Source organism: Diceros bicornis, chromosome 9 (assembly GCF_020826845.1).
Source record: "Diceros bicornis minor isolate mBicDic1 chromosome 9, mDicBic1.mat.cur, whole genome shotgun sequence".
Classification (NCBI taxonomy): Eukaryota; Metazoa; Chordata; class Mammalia; order Perissodactyla; family Rhinocerotidae; genus Diceros; species Diceros bicornis.
Window position 1 is genome coordinate 30,572,597 of NC_080748.1, and position 18,201 is coordinate 30,590,797.

The 18,201-nt window shown below is 34.7% G+C and overlaps 1 protein-coding gene across 1 annotated transcript in view; it reads right to left on the reverse strand.

Moving 5' to 3' along the window:
• Positions 1-18,201, reverse strand: part of LRRC63 (leucine rich repeat containing 63) — a 68,018-nt gene that overhangs the window by 18,186 nt on the left and 31,631 nt on the right. Inside the window, exons 5-6 of the mRNA XM_058547723.1 lie at positions 14,353-14,451; positions 9,466-9,602 (exon numbers count right to left, since the gene is read on the reverse strand). Of these exons, the coding sequence (XP_058403706.1) occupies positions 9,466-9,602; positions 14,353-14,451 (236 nt within the window). The remainder of the gene's footprint in view (positions 1-9,465; positions 9,603-14,352; positions 14,452-18,201) is intronic.

Consider the following 18,201-nt stretch of genomic DNA (forward strand, 5'->3'; position numbering starts at 1 on the left):
CATCAGTTTGGTTTGATACTTTATACCCCACTAGCACCAAATCTATCATAATTTTTAGATGTGTGGAATGTTTTACATTTATTTCACTGCTTTATTTATCAGGACATCATTGAGCAATGAGCGACTTAAACTAAAGCCCCACTGATGGCTTGGAAAATTAGGCTAGCATTAACAACTGCATATAATACTGCCAATCACCACCACGGAATACAAATATCATTTATCGAGGGCCTACTATGTGCTCATGGCAATTTAGAACGATCTTTCACTGGACCACTGCAAGACTGTTACTATTCTTTACAGATTAAAAATCCGAAGCTACTGGGCCGGCCCCGTGGGGTAGCAGTTAAGCGCGTGCGCTCGGCTGCTGGCGGCCCGCGATCGGATCCTGGGCGCGCACCGACACACCGCTCGTCAGGCCATGCTGTGGCGATGTCTCACATAAAGTGGAGGAAGACAGGCACAGATGATAGCTCAGGGCCAGCCCTCCTCAGAAAAAGAGGGGGATTGGCATGGATGTTAGCTCAGGGCTGATCTTCCTCACACACAAAAAAATTGGAAGCTACAAGAGATTAAGTAACTTACCCAAGTCAATATGAAATTAAATATAGCTATCCCTTTCTTTCAGATATATGGATACAACATAATTTAATCCCTATCTTTAATCAATAACAATATGGGGAAATAAATGTGTGCATTTCCACAATCAGCTCTTACTACAGGGTTCTCAAGTATGTTGTTAGGTTCTTTGTTCTAAATAGCTTCTTTTTCCCAAAGAACATACTTGCTAATTAAATCAAATTGAATCAAATAAGTAAAGTGAAAACTTGATTCTGTTAGTTAAAAGTAGCAATTCTCATGTCATTTTCTCCTGCTATCCACTGAGAAAAAGTTTTTTACCTTAGTGACAGTTATGTTTGCATAACCTCAGGTTTGAGTCTAAAAAATTGTTTTGGCAGTAAATAGTATTTGTTCATGAAATATATGCTTTTCTGTGTTCAACTGAAAGGTAATGACATCATCAGAATGTGCATCTTTCCTTTTCTTTCTTCTTCTTTTTTTCTTTCCTTTCCTTTTCTTGTCTTTTCTATCCCAAAGCTTTGGGAAAAAGAAGAAACCTTTTAGATTTTTGAAATGATTCATTGTCTTTATTTTACAAGAGAATTAAAAAGACAAATCAAAGAGCTTTTCCTGGTTACAAAACTCCAAACATAACACGGGAGAATTGATTATACCTTCATATAGGTATAATAAGGGGCATAACTGTAACTATAAGGGGCATACCTAGGATGAGAACCCAGTTCTTTCTGCCTCCAAACCCTGGGCTTTCCTATCTCCATGGTGCTTCATACTTTATGCTCTAAGCCAGTCAAAGCAAAATATTAGGAACAAAAATTTAGGCCTCAGTGAATTCGTGCTTTAACCAAATAGACTTTTTTTTCCTTATTTACTTCTAATTTGGCCTACATTCACAATCAACTGTTACATAATTTAAAAAATATTGGATATTTTATTTTGTTTTAGAAATTTAGGTCAAGGGGGAAAATCTGTTGAAATAATTAAAAGAATTTTTAAAAGAATTTACTAGATTTTGTCTGATTTTTATGACATCCTTGAAAACAGGTGCAATTTTTCTCATCTTTCAGGTAGAAACTGCAGTCAAGAGTGGGTCAGTAGCTTGCCAAAGTTTGTAGCATCTAAGATGCAGAGCTTGGCTCAGAAACTACCTTGCTTTTTCTACTATGTCACTGTGAGTCTCATGAAACTAGAAAGATCTAGTTAGGAATGCAAATAGCAAAAGACCTCCATCATATTTTTAGAATAATTTTGAGAAGTCACCAAAATAATATATCTTGGAATAAACATATATTTTGAAAAAACATAGGAACGGTAAGAAAAATTTGGACTAATAATGACAAAAATAGGAAAAAACCTTTTTAAATACAATGCTTAGCCAATAAAATAAACAACCATTTTTTCTATATTGAATAAATCGAGAAAAAGTATCTATCTTAATTTAAATCCTAACACTATGATTTCAAACAAATTAGGTAACCAACTATTTTATTTAAGAAAATACTGCTAGGGCCGGCCCCGTGGCTTAGCAGTTAAGTGTGCGCCCTCCGCTGCTGGCGGCCCGGGTTCGGATCTCGGGTACTCACTAAGGCACCGCTTCTCCGGCCATGCTGAGGCCGCGTCCCACATACAGCAACTAGAAGGATGTGCAACTACGACATACAACTATCTGCTGGGGCTTTGGGGGAAAATATAAATAAATAAAATTTTTTAAAAAAATCAATTGCCTTTCTATAAAAAAAAAAAAAGAAAATACTGCTAAAGTTTATTTGAACTGCTAAATTTATACTGCTAACTTATTTTATATATGTGTGTGTAGTTTATTGACTGTCTCCCACTATGAGAATGTAATCTCCTCAACAGTAAAACTTTTTGACTGGTTTTGTATTAGTTTTCTATTGCTGCCATAACAAATTGCAACACAAATTTAGTGGCTTAAAATGATGCATTTATTATCTTATAGGTCAGAGTCTGGCATGGGTCTCCCCATACTAAACTTAAGGCATCATCAGGGCTGCATTCCTATCTGGAGGCTCTAGGGAGAATCTGTTTCTTTGCTCATTCAGGTTATTAGCGGAATTTAGTTCCTTTTGGCTGTGGAGCTGATGTCTCAGTTTTCTTGCTGGCTATAAGCTGAAGGCTGTTCCCAGGTTCTACAAACTGTCGCATTCCTTGACTCATGGCCCCCTCCCTCCATTTTCAAAACCAGCAACAGTAAGTTAAGTCTTTTGTTTTTGTTTTTGTTTTGTGAGGAAGATCAGCCCTGAGCTAACATCCATGCCAATCCTCCTCTTTTTTTTTTTGCTGAGGAAGACCGGCTCTGAGCTAACATCATTGCCTATCCTCCTCCTTTTTTTTCCCCCAAAGCCCCAGTAGACAGTTGTATGTCATAGTTGCACATCCTTCTAGTTGCTGTATGTGGGAAGTGGCCTCAGCATGGCCGGAGAAGCGGTGCATCGGTGCGCGCCCGGGATCCGAACCCGGGCTGCCAGTAGCGGAGCGCACGCGCTTAACCGCTAAGCCATGGGGCCAGCCCAGCAAGTTAAGTCTTCATTTTGCCTCTCTCTGACCCATGCTCCTGCCTCCCTCTTCCATTTTTAAGACCTCATGTGATTAGAGTAGGATCACCCAGATAATCTAGGATAGTCTTCCTATTTTAAGGCGAGTTTATTAGAAACTTTAATTTCCTCTCCAGTCTTAATTCATTTTGCCATGTAATATAACATATTCACTGGCTGGTTGCCTCTGTCTTCCTGGGCTCCTGTCTCCACTCTTTGAGTCATCCTTCCTTTTTCTTGAAAGTTAGCACACATTTGCAGGTGAATAGTTTTATCAGCTTCTTTCCTGCTTGTAGAATTTATGGAGTCTGACAGTCTTTTTTCATTTCATACTCTTTTTGCCCCTTTGATCAAAGCTGGAAGTGTTTCTGCTGGTATAAAACTTTCAAGAACCTTGTGGGTCTCCCACCCGTGTAGTGGGAATTCATTCCATGACACGTAAGGCTTGTCTATAGATCTTTCCTAGATATCCCCATCTCTATTTTTGGCTTTTGCTGAAATGGGTGAGGCCATGGGATACTAATCATTATAAAAAAGGAATGGAATACTGATACATACAACAACATGGGTGAATCTTAAAAATATTATGTTGAGTGAAAGAGGTCAGACAAGTACAAAAAATGTTTGTTGTATGAATCAATTTATATGATTTTCTAGAACAGGCACAACAAATCTATGATGTTAGAAGTGTGGAGATTGACTGGAAATGTCCATGAGGGAACTTTCTGGAGTAATAGAAATGCCCAATGTTTTGTTTTGGATGATGGTTACAGTGGTGTATACATGTATTAAACTCTTTGAATCAAATACCTAAGATCTGTGCATTATATTGTATGTAAATTATACCTCAAAAATTTTTTAGAAAGAAGAAAGAATAGGAGGCAAGGGGAAAAAATCCAAGGTACTAATAAGTACTTTTTTTTATTGTGGTAAAATATATATAACATAAAATCTGCTATTTTAATCTTTTCTAAGTGTACCATTTAGTAGCATTGTGCAACCATCACCACTATCTATTTCTAGAAATTTTCCATCATCCCAAACAGAAATTCTACACCCATTCAACAATAACTCTCCATTCCTCCCTCTCTTCCCTACCCAAACCCCTAGTAACCTCTATTCCACTTTCTGTCTCTATGAATTTGCCTATTCTAAGTACTTTGTATAAGTGTAATCATAAGATATTTGTCCTTTTGTGTCTGCCTTACTCTGCTTAGCATAATATTTTCAAGAATCATCTTTGTTGTAGCATATACCAGAATTTAATTCCTTTTAAAGGATGAATAATATTCTATTGTATGTATGTGTCACATTTTGTTTACCCATTAATCTGCTAATGTACATTTGGATTGTTACCACCTTTTGGCTATTGCAAGTAAAATAATTAGTTTTTCCATTGTCCTGTTGATGAACATTTGAATTGTTTCCTGTTTCAGGCTATTATGAATAAAGCTGCTAAAGACATTCTCATAGAAGTCTTTTTATTGAGGCTAAAATCTACCTTCTCCCTCTTACACGTGAGTGACTGAGAGCTACTGAAAAAAATCACACAGTAATGTAGATTAGTGTTACTATAAATTCCTGGTTTCCAGTCTCAGCAAAGCCCACATCATGTCTAAGTTTCATTTTTTGCATGCTTTGTTCTCTTTTGCATTCCTCTCAAAATTAATACCAAATTATCACAACTGTCTTCTTCTCGGTCTTCACTCTTTCTGCTCTCAAAGATAATCTTAAGTCATTTCAGAGTAGTCTTCAACTGATACATAGTAGAGGCTAAGTAAATCTTTGTTGACCAAGGAAATTTCCTATATTTTTACCCATATAACTGTATATTTTCCATACTCATTCTTACTATCTACCTCCAGTTTTAGGAGATGAGGGTTAATCCTCCTGTTCAATACCAACATCTCCATCTGTGCCCATGACCCCTTTCTCTCTCACCTTTTGTGAAATTTTGCACCATCAGTCATCCTTTCATATCTTCATTCTATCCCCTACTAGTTCCTTTCCATCATTCTGTGAATATGCCTAAGTCTTTAAAAAACAAACAACAAAAAGCGTTTCTAAGATCCCACATTCCTTTGAGCTTTTATCTAATCTCTCTCTTCCATATTGCATCCAAGTTTCTCCAAAGAGTGGTCTTCACTCTCCATTACCAATTTCTCTCCTCCTTCCATTTCAACCTACCTCAGACTGGCCTTTATTCTCATCATTCCACTGAAACTGTTCTAATCTTTAATCTTACCGAGTCTCTCTATTGTATTCAGCACTGTTGGTAATCCTTTTTTGAAATAATTCACTTGCTTGGCTTCCATGATACATCTGCTTCAATTTATACAATTTGAGCATTTTTTATCAGCCTTTATAATTCCTTCTCCTCTGTCCATACCTGAAACACTGGTATTTCTCCAGGAATATCTCCTCAGAAGATTGCTCTACACATTCTCTTTGGTTTCAATTATTATATATTGATAACTCAAATCTTTTATCTCCAGCACAAAAAATGGTAATGGTAATAACAGCCAATTATATAATTATTTGGTTCACTGAATTTCACTCAATTTCATCCAGTTACTGCTCCCTAAGTCCTGCCACTCTATGTCATGTCTTCTTTGCTCAGCAAAACTATCCAACTTTGTGATAGGCAACATAATTCAGAACCAACTTATTAACTTGAAACTGAACTCATTATTTTCCTTCCTTCAAACCTTCTCAACTTTAGTCTTGTCACTCTCCTGCTTAAAACCTACCAATGGCTTCTCAATGAACTTAAAATCAAATATAAATTTCTTCACATGACCTGCAAGACTTCATAGAATGTAGCCCCTCTTAAATTCTTGAATCTCACCTGGGACCATACTCTCATCTCATTATATCCTAAACCACACTGGCTTTTTGTCAGCCTTTGAAGAGTCCAAGCTCTTACTTGCTTCACATATGTTATTCCCACCGTACAAAATATTATTTTCACCATTCTTAGCCTGGACTTGTAAGTTTCTGCTTAAATGCCATTTCCTCAGATAAGCTTTTCTTAGTGACTCAAGTTAATTCATGTCCCTCCTGACATCTTTCTCATTGTTCTCTTCATAGCCCTTAGAATGTGTTATATTTATATATTTATTGTGACTTTTGTTAATATTCCTGTATCTTTCCCTGGATTCTAAACCTCCTAAGGGAATGGATCATGACACTTTCACTTCCCAATTTAAACCCAAGTCTTAGCACAGAACCTGGTATTTCATAAATACTCAATAAATATATTTTACATGATTGAATTATTCTACTCTAGCTAGACATCTGGAGTCACCTTGACTTCTTTTTACCTTAACTTCTCTATTCCCTACACCTTCAATGTCTAATCAATATCAGATCTTGCAGATTTTACTTCAGTTTCTTAACAATTTGCTCCTTCCTCTCTGTGCTATCGTTGCTCTGATCCAAGTTCTTTTCATCTCTTGCCTGGACTACTGTGATGGCCTCCCAGCTGGTCACCTTGTATTCTGTTTTATCCCCTTACATCCATCCTTCGCACTGCCACCAGCATGAGCTAAAATGTAAGTCAGACTCCACCACTCCTCTATGGAAAACCCTTCAATGGCTCCTCATTGCATACAGCATAAAGCACAAACTCTTTGCCTTAGCTTACAAGGCCCCCAGATAATTTGGTTCCTGTTTACTGCACCAGGCTCATTTCTCACCACGCCACCTTGCTTTCTAAGCTTCAAAAACAGCAAACTGCTTGTAATTCCCATAACACATTATATAAGTTTCTTCACATCTCTCTTCTTTGCATACGTACTGTCACTTTTTTTTATTTGTTTTTTTTTTTTTGTGAGGAAGATTAGCCCTGAGGTAACATCCCTTGCCAATCCTCCTCTTTTTGCTGAGGAAGATTGGCCCTGGACTAACATCCATGCCCATCTTCTTCTATTTTATATGGGATGCTGCCACAGCATGGCCTGACAAGCAGTGCATCAGTCTGTGCCTGGGATCCGAACCTGCAAACCCCTGGCCGCCGAAGCCAAGTGCACGAACTTAACAATTACGCCATTGGGCTGGCCACTTTTATTTGAAGAAATATCCACCCCATCATCATGCCAACCATCCCTTGCTCTCTCTCACCTTTAACCTGGCTAATTCATACTCATTCACACTTGGATCAAATATCATCTCTTCCAGGGAGTCATTCTGACTCTTCAGATTGGGTTACATGCAACTGCCTGGAATTTTACAATGTGCATCTTCATTAGTTTACTTTAATCAATTGTATTCAATTGTCTGCCTTCCCCCTAGGTGGTGAGCTCCTAGGAGCACCCAGTAGATACTTCATAAACATCTACTGAATTAATGACAAAAATGAAAATATAATATTCAAAGTGCATCAGTGCAATTGCTGGTAACGGTAATAACAGCCAATGATATAATTGTTTGGTTCACTGCATTTCACTCAATTTCATCCAGTTACTGCTCCCTAAGTCCTGCCACTCTATGTCAGGTCTTCTTTGCTCAGCAAGCTAGAGTTCTGACAACAATCTTTAAACACAAAGAATTCAACACTCTCATTTCTCACTATATAAGTGTCCTCTATGTGAGTTTTCATCTAAAAGCTCCGCAAATTAACATTTTCACATATGTCAGAGCTTGCTCTAAATCTTCTCTGAGGTCAATAAAGTTAATCCCCCTATTAATTACTATAATAATTATATTATTACTATTCCCATATTTCCCATTGTGCTTTTCATTCTTGGCTTTAATATGCTGTCAATCTTCCTTTGATTTGCATACATGTCCTATGTTATTTAATAAAAAATATATTGCCTTATTTTAGAAACTGATATTTTTGAGAAATAGCTCCTTAAAATTTTTTGATTATAACCAATAGTTCAAACTAATTTGCCTAATCTCTAAACAATGAACAATGTTGACCCTTTAATTATGATCAAATTTTAGCTGCTATAGGAATTTTTACATTTTGTTTAAATGACAGTTGTGGTTATTTAAAGTACATAATTATAATTATAGATTATCCAGTATGAATTCACGTTTAGATGCATATATATATACATACATGTATGTAGTTGTGCGTGTGTGTGTGTGTGTGTGTATATATATATATATGTAGGGGTGTGTGTGTATATTTATATACACACAGAAACAATTATAGATATGTGTGTACACACAGATTAGTATACATACATATATTACTTAGCTCTGTCCACTGAGAGCGTCTAGAAGCAATATCATCTCAACAGCAACGAGATGCACTCATTGCTTGGTTTTTAAATACTATCCTCCAATAAAAAGGAAACAGGGTTTCCTTAGAGAAATGGCTAATTCTAGTATCAAGGGAGAGAAAATACAATTCATGTTACTGTGGAAAAACATAGATGAGTCAAAAAGAAATAAAATACCCATAATGCAGTATTCTTACTTCCTTAGTGTTTCTTTTTATATATATTGTGTGTAACGTGTGATGTGTATATGTGTATTTTTATACAGAAATGGTATAATTTTTTGCATACTTTTTAATTCTTTTAAATGATTGAATAGTTTTAGAGTGTATGAATGTAGAATTTGTTGCACTGTTATTTCCAAACAATGCTAGGTGAACTAACTTTATAAGTGAATTTTGATGTACTTCATTAATTACTATAAGAATCTTCCATTGCAAAATGTTGTTCAACTATTTACAAGTCCCTGTCCCTTTGCCCTTAACCTACATTCGATTTGTTAAGCTCTATCTGGAAGGGGTATCTTGTTTTGGCATTCGGTTAAGGTTTTTGTTTAAAACTTTCATTAGGAGTTAAATAATTACCAGTCCATATAGAGGAAAAAATCCATCTCTTTTATACCCAAAATCAACTTTCCTATTAGAGTTTAAAGGATCTTAGGTACCATACAGGATAATTTCTTAGTTTTAGATTAGGAAATTGAGGCTGAGAATGGTGAAATGACTTTCTTCAGATCAAATAGATAATTATCAACTTGGAAGTTAAAAGTCTAGATTTCCTAATTACAAGTTCAGTGTTCTGTCCTTATCCACAAAGGCTGTTAAGGGAGAAGTGCAAGGTTCTCACCTGAGCTTCTTTATATGATTTGTGTTCGTTGGATCTCTAGATGTGTATTCACTAGCCCCATATTATTTGCCATCTAGATAGCTGGTAGGATTATTTTTAACACAATAATAAGAAGAAAATCAGCTAATTGAAACAGAATAAGAATTATTAAATGGCTAAAAAGTTGCTAGCTTCTTTCAAAAAGGAAATTGATCCTTTTCTAAATTATAAGCTCTTTATTTTCTGTGTTTATAATCTCAGACTATCAAACTTACCCAGGAGGAAGAGTAGTAATCAAGTTAAAGGCAACGTTGAAAACTCTAAGGAACTTAAGTTGTTGAATTTCGGAAGGAATTTCTTTGATAGGATTACTTCTCAGGTTCAGTATTTGTAAATTTTGAAGACAAAGTATCTGAGGCACAGAAAAGAGAAACAAAATGAGTAGAATAATAAAGTATGCAAATCCCTGTTTGTTATGTTTTATAAACCGTTTGAACTAATGTAGTAGCATCAGTATAGTAACATTAATTGGCTGTATCACATATCTCAATAAATACCTTTGGAAAGCCTTCAAAACAACTGGCCAGCATTAATACGTATTATATGGTAAGACAGTGCAACTACTGTACTCATATACTCTTGACTCGTGAATGGTTCTTTTCTAAATGGGAAAGTCAATATGTTTCTTCAAGCTGATGGTTTCATAAGAGGCAATTATGCAAAGAATGAGGGAGGAAGGAGATATCTGAAGAACCAGGAAAATAAGTTGAATTAACCTTACTAATCAGTGGGGTGTCAGGTATCATAGCCGGATTGTTTTACTCTAATGTCATAGTAATTTTGCATACACTGATTTTTCATATGAAATTTAAAAATAGAATACACTATTTAAATCTATGATCTTTGCTTGATTAATATATTTGTTGCTCTCTGGTAAATCTTAATAAGGTCTTACATTAGCTCCCTTTTACATTAAATTAAACCTTTTCATCATAAAGATCTAAAATTGGTGGAGTAGGGAACGCTCATTCTTGCAATCAAGAAGTATAAGTCCTCCAAGTTTGTTTTTCCTTTTTGAAGATTGTTTTGGCTGGAAAATGCTTTTGGCTTGGAAATGCGAGTCCCTTGCATTTCCATGTGAACTTTAGGATCAGCATGTCAAATTCCACAAAAAAGGCAAGTTGTATTTTCATAGAGATTGCAATGAATCTGAAATTACTCTCTCAATTTGAGAGTAATTGCCATCCTAAAAATATTAAGTCTTCAGATCCATGAACATGGGATGTCTTGCCATCTAAGTAAGTCTCTTAATTCTTTTAACAGTGTTCTATAGTTTTCACAGTATAAGTTTAGTACTTTTGTTAAACCTAGTCCTAAATATTTTATTCTTTTTCATGTAAATAGAATTTTTTCTTAATTTTATTGTCAGGATTCTTTGTCACTAGTGCGTAGAAATACAATTGATTTTTGTATATTGATCTCGTACATTACAACATTGCTAAACTCATTCATTAGTTCTAATAGTTTTTTAGTGAATTCCTTCATGATTTCTATGTACAAGACCATGTCATCTACAACTAGAGATAGTTTAACTCCTTCCTTTCAAATCTATATGCCTTTTATTTCTTTCTCTTGCCTAATTGCCATAGCTAGAAATTCCAGTAAAATGTTGAATAAAAGGTTCAAAAGTAGACATCTTCACCTTGTTCCTGATCTTAGAGGAAAACTTTCAGGTATTGTGTGTTTTTGTCAGGACAGGATGTCAGATTTTGTAAAATGTCTTTTTTCTGTCTATTGAGATAATTGTGTACTTTTCCCCCTTCACTACATTAATGTGGTGTATTACATTGATTGATTTTTGTGTATTTAACCAACCTTGCATTCTTGGGATAAATCTCACTTAGTCATGTTGTAAAATACTCTTTATATATTTGGTTTGTTAGCATTTTGTTGAGATTTTTGCATCTATATTCATAAGAGATATTGTTCTGTAGTTTGCTTTTCTTTCCATATCTTTGTCTAGTTTTGGTATCAGTGTAATACTAGTTTAATAGTTTGAATTGGGAAGTGTTCCTTTCTATTCTATTTTTTGGAAGAGTTTGTAAAGGATTGATGTTAATTCTTCTTAAGACGGGTAGAATTCACCAATGAAGCTATCTGGTCCTAGACTTTTCTTTGTGAAAAGTTTTTAAATTACTATTGAAACTCTTTCCTTTTTATAGAGCCATTCAGACTTTGTATTTCTTCTTGAGTCCATTCTTGTGTCTTTTTAGGTATATGCCCATTTCGTCTAAGTTATCTAGTTAGTTGGTACACCGTTATTTGTAGTATTCTTTGAAAATATTTTTTATTTCTGTAAGGTTGGTAGTGATGTCCCCTCCTTCATTCCTAATTTTAGTTATTGAGTCTTCTTTTTTTTTTGGTCAGTCTATGTAAGGTTAGTCAATGTTATTTTTTCAAAGTAACAACTCTAGGTTTTGTTGATTTTTCTCTGTTTTTTTCTATTCTCTATTTCACTAATTTCTGTGCTAATTTTTATTATCTCCTTCCTTATTCTTTGTTTAGGTTGATTTGCTCTCTTTTTCTAGTGGCTTAAGATGGAAGGTTAAGTTATTGATTTTTTCTTTTTTAATTCAGGCATTTACAACTATAAATTTCCCCCTGAACACTGTTGTAGGTGTGTCCTATAAATTTTGGTATGTTGTGTTTTCATTTTCATTCATCTCAAAGTATTTTCTAATTTCCCTTTTGATTTCCTCATGAATCATTGGTTATTTAAGAGCATGTTCTTTAATTTCCATACATTTCCAAATTTCTTTCAGTTATTGATTTCTAATTACATCCCATTGTAGCCAAAAATATATACTTTTTGTGATTTTCAATTCTTTCAAATTTATTGAGACTTGTTTTGTAGCCTAACATATGGTCTATCCTGGAAAATATTCCATATGAATTTGAGAATTATGTATTCTGCTGCTTCTGGTTGGAGGGTACCAAAGATGCCTGTTAGGTGTAATTGGTTTATGGTATTGTTCAAATTTTCTATTTCCCTGTTGATCTTCTGCCTAGTTGTTCTATGCATTATTGAAAGTGGGGTACTGAAGTGTCCAACTATTATTGTTGAATTTTCTATTTCTTCCTTCAATTCTTTCAATTTTTGCTTTATATACTCTGGGGCTGTATTGAAAGTACATATATGTTTATAATTGTTATTTCATCCTGAGAGATTGACAAAATGTCCCTCTTTATCTCTAGTAACATTGTTTTGTTTTAAAATCTATTTTGTCTGATATTAGTATAGTCACTTCAGTTTCCTTTGGTTGCCTTTGACATGCAATATCTTTCCCCATACTTATACTTTTAATCTCTTTGTATCTTTCGATCTTAAGCATATCTCCTGTAGTAGCATGTCATTGGAGCTTGTTTTTTTAATCCAGTCTGACAATCTGTATCTTTTGATTGGATTGTTTGATGTATTCACATTTAATGTTATTATTGACATGGTTGGTTTTACATTACCATTTTACTTATAGTTTTCTATAAGTCTTATGTCCTTTCTGTTCCTCCCTTACTACCTTCTTTTGCATCAACTGAATATTTTTTAGTATAAACATTTTAGTTACTTTAATGATTTTTTTCACTATATACTCGAGTTATTTTCTTAGTGATTGCTTTAGTGGCTGTAACATACATTTTAACTTATCTGAATCTACTTCAGATTTACATTAACTTAATTCCAGTGAGATATGGACATGTTGTACCTAAGTAGTTCTATTCCCTCTTCCTTTTTTTGTACTATAATTGTTATACATATTACATCCATATGTGTTACAGACCTAACAATACATTATTTTAATTAATTATTACTGTATATGATTTAATCTTTTAAAGAAGTTGAAAAAAGAAATGAGACCTAGTATATATTTATAGGGTTTGTTATTTTAAGCTTTTTATTTACCATTTCTGCTTCTACCTTTTCCTATCCTAAACTATTTTAGTAGACTCTGTCCTCTGCCTGAGTCCACCATCTTGAATAGTCTATAAAACTTGTAATAATTCCAATTACCACACTTACACCAGCCTCTCATCTTCTAATCATTGCATTTACACTATGCTAATAACTGGGCATCATTAGCCTACCCTGTGCCCTTCCAAACCTGGATATTTCCAACTTCATTGGAACATTTTATTTATAGCTATATAATACAGATCTGCACTTTAATGGCAAGTTTTATTGATTTCTTTCACTTTTTAAATCAACACTTTATAATTTACATCTGAAGAGCCTCCTTATATTTATACATTCCTTTTTAGTAGATAGAGTATTCTCTGGCATGTACACAAGCTTAATCTATGACTATTTAAAAGAAAGGTTAAAATTATTAATGTGAAGAACTAAGATCCCTATATTTCTTGGGAATTCTTGCCAATTTGTCCTAGTCAAATTAATAAAACTGGTATTATGTATTAGAAAAGAAAAAATAACTCTTCTAGTGAAAATAAAAACAATATTATAGAGAAATTATGGAAAATATATGTTTGAAATAGAAAGCAAGTCAATTTGCTAGAAATCAATTCACTAAAAGTCAATATTCTGGAAGTCAATTCATAAAACAACCAATAATTCAGTGACCAATGAAGCAATGACTAACGATTGAAAACATAATCAGTCCTAATTACTCATAATGACTCATTTATTTAAAATGATGCTGAATTAGCCCACCCCATATCTGATTATCCTTGATATGTTTTATTAAGCAGAATATCCTATTTCATCCTGTGATAATTAAAACTTGTTATATCTTCATATTACTGGGTCACTAAACTTTGTTTCTAAAGCTCCTGATTAACACATGGATAAGGTTTATCTTAGGTTTTATTCAAAGTTAGAAGAATAAAACATTTTATGTACATTGTATCATTATGAGAACATATTTGAGAGCCTAACTATATAACACAGTCTTTGAAGATTATGTCATGGGGCTTCCTAAGAAAGATGTATTGTATTTTTGGTGCTTCTGAAAATAAGACTTTTGGGATGTAATCCAAAATATATTTACTTTACAGTAACTCCATGGTATCATAAGCGTCTATTTTTAAATTACAACTATTATTCATAATAACAAATTATTGTAATATACACAATAATAAAATGGACTCACTTCTGTGGGAAAGCAACTGATATCATTAAATGATAAGTTAAGATATACCAGTTGGAAAGCCAAGGGTGTTAAGTCTGGACAATTCAGGATAAAAAAGCCCTAAAAGAAAGTGATAAGAGGTTAATTATTAACAATGCACAAAATATTTTATACAAAAGTAAAAAAAATAATGAGCACATAATCTGAGTGACAGTGTTTGACACAATATGCTAACAAGCCTATACTCATCTTCCATTCATTTATTTTAGTCTGCCATGATAACTTCTTAAATATGTAAAGGTTAAAAACAAAATAGAAATACTACTAAGTATTTATGTATAAGTATAGTTTTATATGTGTGACAGGCATCATTTCAATTAATAACAAGCAAACATTTATTGTCCACCACATGCTGAAATATAAGTAATTAAATATATTTTATATTTGATTATCTCTTTTATCTGTTTTTTTTCATGTCTCTACTTCTATTTCTCTGTTATCTTTCTATTAATCTAACATCTATCTAAAACTTCTTGCTTAAAGATGCCAATTTCTCCCAAAATTCATATGTTGGAGCCCTAATTCCCAATGTCATGGTTTTTAGAGGTGAAGCCTTTGGGAAGTAATTAGGGTTAGATAAGATCTTAAGGGTGGAGCCCTCATGATGGGATTAGTGGCCTTCTAAGAAGAGGAGAGGAACAGAGCTCTCTCTCTCTCTGCCACGTGAGGATACAGTAAGAAAGTAGCTGTGAACAAGAGACCTCTCACCAGGAACCAGATCAGCTGATGCCTCAATCTTGGACATCCTAACCACCAAAACTGTGAGAAATAAACATTTGTTGTTTAAGCCAATCAGTCTATGGTATTTTGTCACAGTAGCCCAAATTGTCTAAGATAAGCCTGGTGTCCCCAGTATCTTTAATGCTCCAGGGAGGTTGGAACATTTGTTTCTTAAGGATCTTAGAATCAGTAGTGATCAACTGAATGAAACAGCTTGTAGTGAAGAGAGGCGTTGCTGCCAATGCCTTAGGCTATGGCATGTACTATATAAGAATGAAAAGGTTCACGGCTAAAGAATCTTGGAATTGACAGTACTGGTTTCAAGACTGACCTCTTCTTAAAGAGTTAATATTTGTAAATGTCTATATATTAGTAGTAGACAAAAGTAGGTGTTCTTTCTTCTTGTCATTAAACATGTTCTCTTCTCTGCAGAACCGGTGGTACACTAAATTATGTAGCAGAAATGTGTCTGTCACAGTCTCTAATCGTTCCACTTAGTGTGTTCAGATAACTAGTGCTTTTACATTTCCTTCTGCCTGGAAAGCTTTTCCCCCATCTATTCCCGTGAATTATCTTCTCACTGCATTCAGCAGTCTGTTTATAGTCAGCTGTCTGCTCATAGTCATCCAACTAGAGATGCCTTCCCTGACCAACTTATCATAAATAGCAACCTCTCAAACCAGTGCTCCACTGAGGGCTCCCTGTCCCATCCACTTCTTTATTTTCCTTCATAGCTCTTATCACCACAGGGCAGACATGTACAGATGTATGTATGAAAGCATGTACGTATGGTCTCACCCCACCCTACTAAAGTAAAAGCTCCATAAAATAGGCATTTTTTTCTGTTTTGCACACTGATACATAGTGAGATACATAGTTTACCACTGGTACATAGTGGGTTCTTAATAAATATTTGCTGAATGGGGGCTGGCCCAATGGCATAGGGGTTAAGTTCATGCACTCCGCTTCAGCAGCCTGGGGTTCGCGGGTTCGGATCCCGAGTGCGGACCAATGCATTGCTTATCAAGCCATTCTGTGGCGGCATCCCATATAAAGTAGGGGAATACGGGCACAGATGTTAGTGCAGGGCCAATCTTCCTCAGCAAAAAGAGGAGGATTGGCAAAGGATGTTAGCTCAGGGCTAATCTTCCTCACAAAAAATAAATAAATCAATAATTATTTGCTGAATGAATGAATATCCAGGACTTCATGTTACCTCATGGAATCCAAAGGACCTTCACTGTGGACTTCACCCTACCCACCACAGGTACCCTGGATCTCTCTTTTACCATCGCAACATAAAACCTGTTTGTTGTGGTTATCATTGAAGGGATGTGAAGAACTCAACAGCTCTAGGAATGTGGAGGCTTTCTCAATCTCTCAAATTGCTCTAACAACCTTTAAGCACTTATACACTGAGTCTGTATTATATTAATCAGTACATATGTTTTGTGTAAATTCTTATTCATTTAAAACCTGTTTCTTTAATAAGCCCCTGAGATGGATCAGAAATTATGACTTTTATTTCTTTTATATTACCCCCACAGAGCTCAGGATTCTACTCTGGAGTCAAATATTTTTAAAAATAATAATAATGGCCACGGAAATAAATTTTTTTCTTTACTAGCTCCACTCAACTCTTTAAAAGCTGTATTCTCCCTCCATTTAAAGGCATCAGCAAAGAACAGTCTGCCACCTGTTTTTCTAAATAAAGTTTTGTTGGAACACAGCCATGCTCATAAGTTTAGGTACTGTGTATGGCTGCCTTTGCACTACACAGCAGAGTTGAGTAGTTGTGACAGAGACCATGTAGCCCTCAAAGTCTAAAATTTTACTATCTAGTCCTTTACAGAAAAAGCTTGCCAACCTCTGATTTAAAGTAATTCACTTCAAAACCAGATAATCTGATTTTTCACTTCTATTAATGGTCAACAACCTTGTTTCAAACCAATCCTCCCACTAAAACCAAAAAGGGAAACAAACATAACACAACAGAGGCTTGGGGAATTACCAAGGTAGCTAGGATTTAATAAACCAAAATTTCAGAGAGAAGGGAATCTCAGGGTGGTAAACACAACACTCAACATGATTTTTCTCCTCAAGTTATTTGCCTAACCCAAAGCTGTGGTCGAGAAGCTGAGTAGAACTATAGCCAGAGTTCTCACAGGGCTAGGGAGACAAAAATTGAAATTCAGGGCTTACCAAGAAGAAGGGGCCTCAGACTTGGTGTGAGATGGCTGAAAGGCTATAGCCGTAGGAGAAAAAGTTAACAGGAAAGCAGCGCTACAAAGATTGAAGCCCAGCACTAAACCAGTTTATTCTCTGATAGGATTAAGGTGAACATCCCCTCACCTCTCTGCCTGCCAGAAGTAACAATAAAAATTCTCTGGAAGAATATATCATCTGGGGCCTCAAACTATCTCTACACAATACCTATCACGCAATAAAGATTAATATATGCAAAAAGAAAATGACTGGACAAAAATCAAGAGAAATAATAAACCGTAGAAACAGGCCCATGGAGAATCTACATGTTGGATGTATTATATGTGTTTAAAAAAAAATACAAACCTCAATTAATAGGCTCAAGAAATTAAATTGTAAGGTAAAGAATTTAAAGTAAAAATTTAAACAATACTTATATTGTTTAAATTTTAATAATAAATATAAATAATAAATAATAAAATAACCAAAATTAAAGACTTGGTAAAGGGTTTAACAGCAGATTTCACAGAGCTGAAAAAAGAATAATTGAACTAGAATTTAGGTAAGAAAAAAATACTTAGAATAAAGCACAGAGTAAAAGGAATGGAAAATACAGGAAAGAGAGTAAGAGATATATGGCACAAGATGAAAAAGTCTAAGATACAGGTAACTAGGTTCCAATAAGAGGACATGAAGAATGAGGCAGGAGCAATATTTGAAGAGACACTGACAAAAATTTGCCAGATCTCATGAGAGATATAAAGCCATAGATGCAAAAAGTTCTATGAACCATAGGAAGATAAATACTTTAAAAACTACACCTAAGCACATCATAGTAAAACATCTTAAATTCAAAGACAGAGAAAATCTTAAAATCAGCCAAAA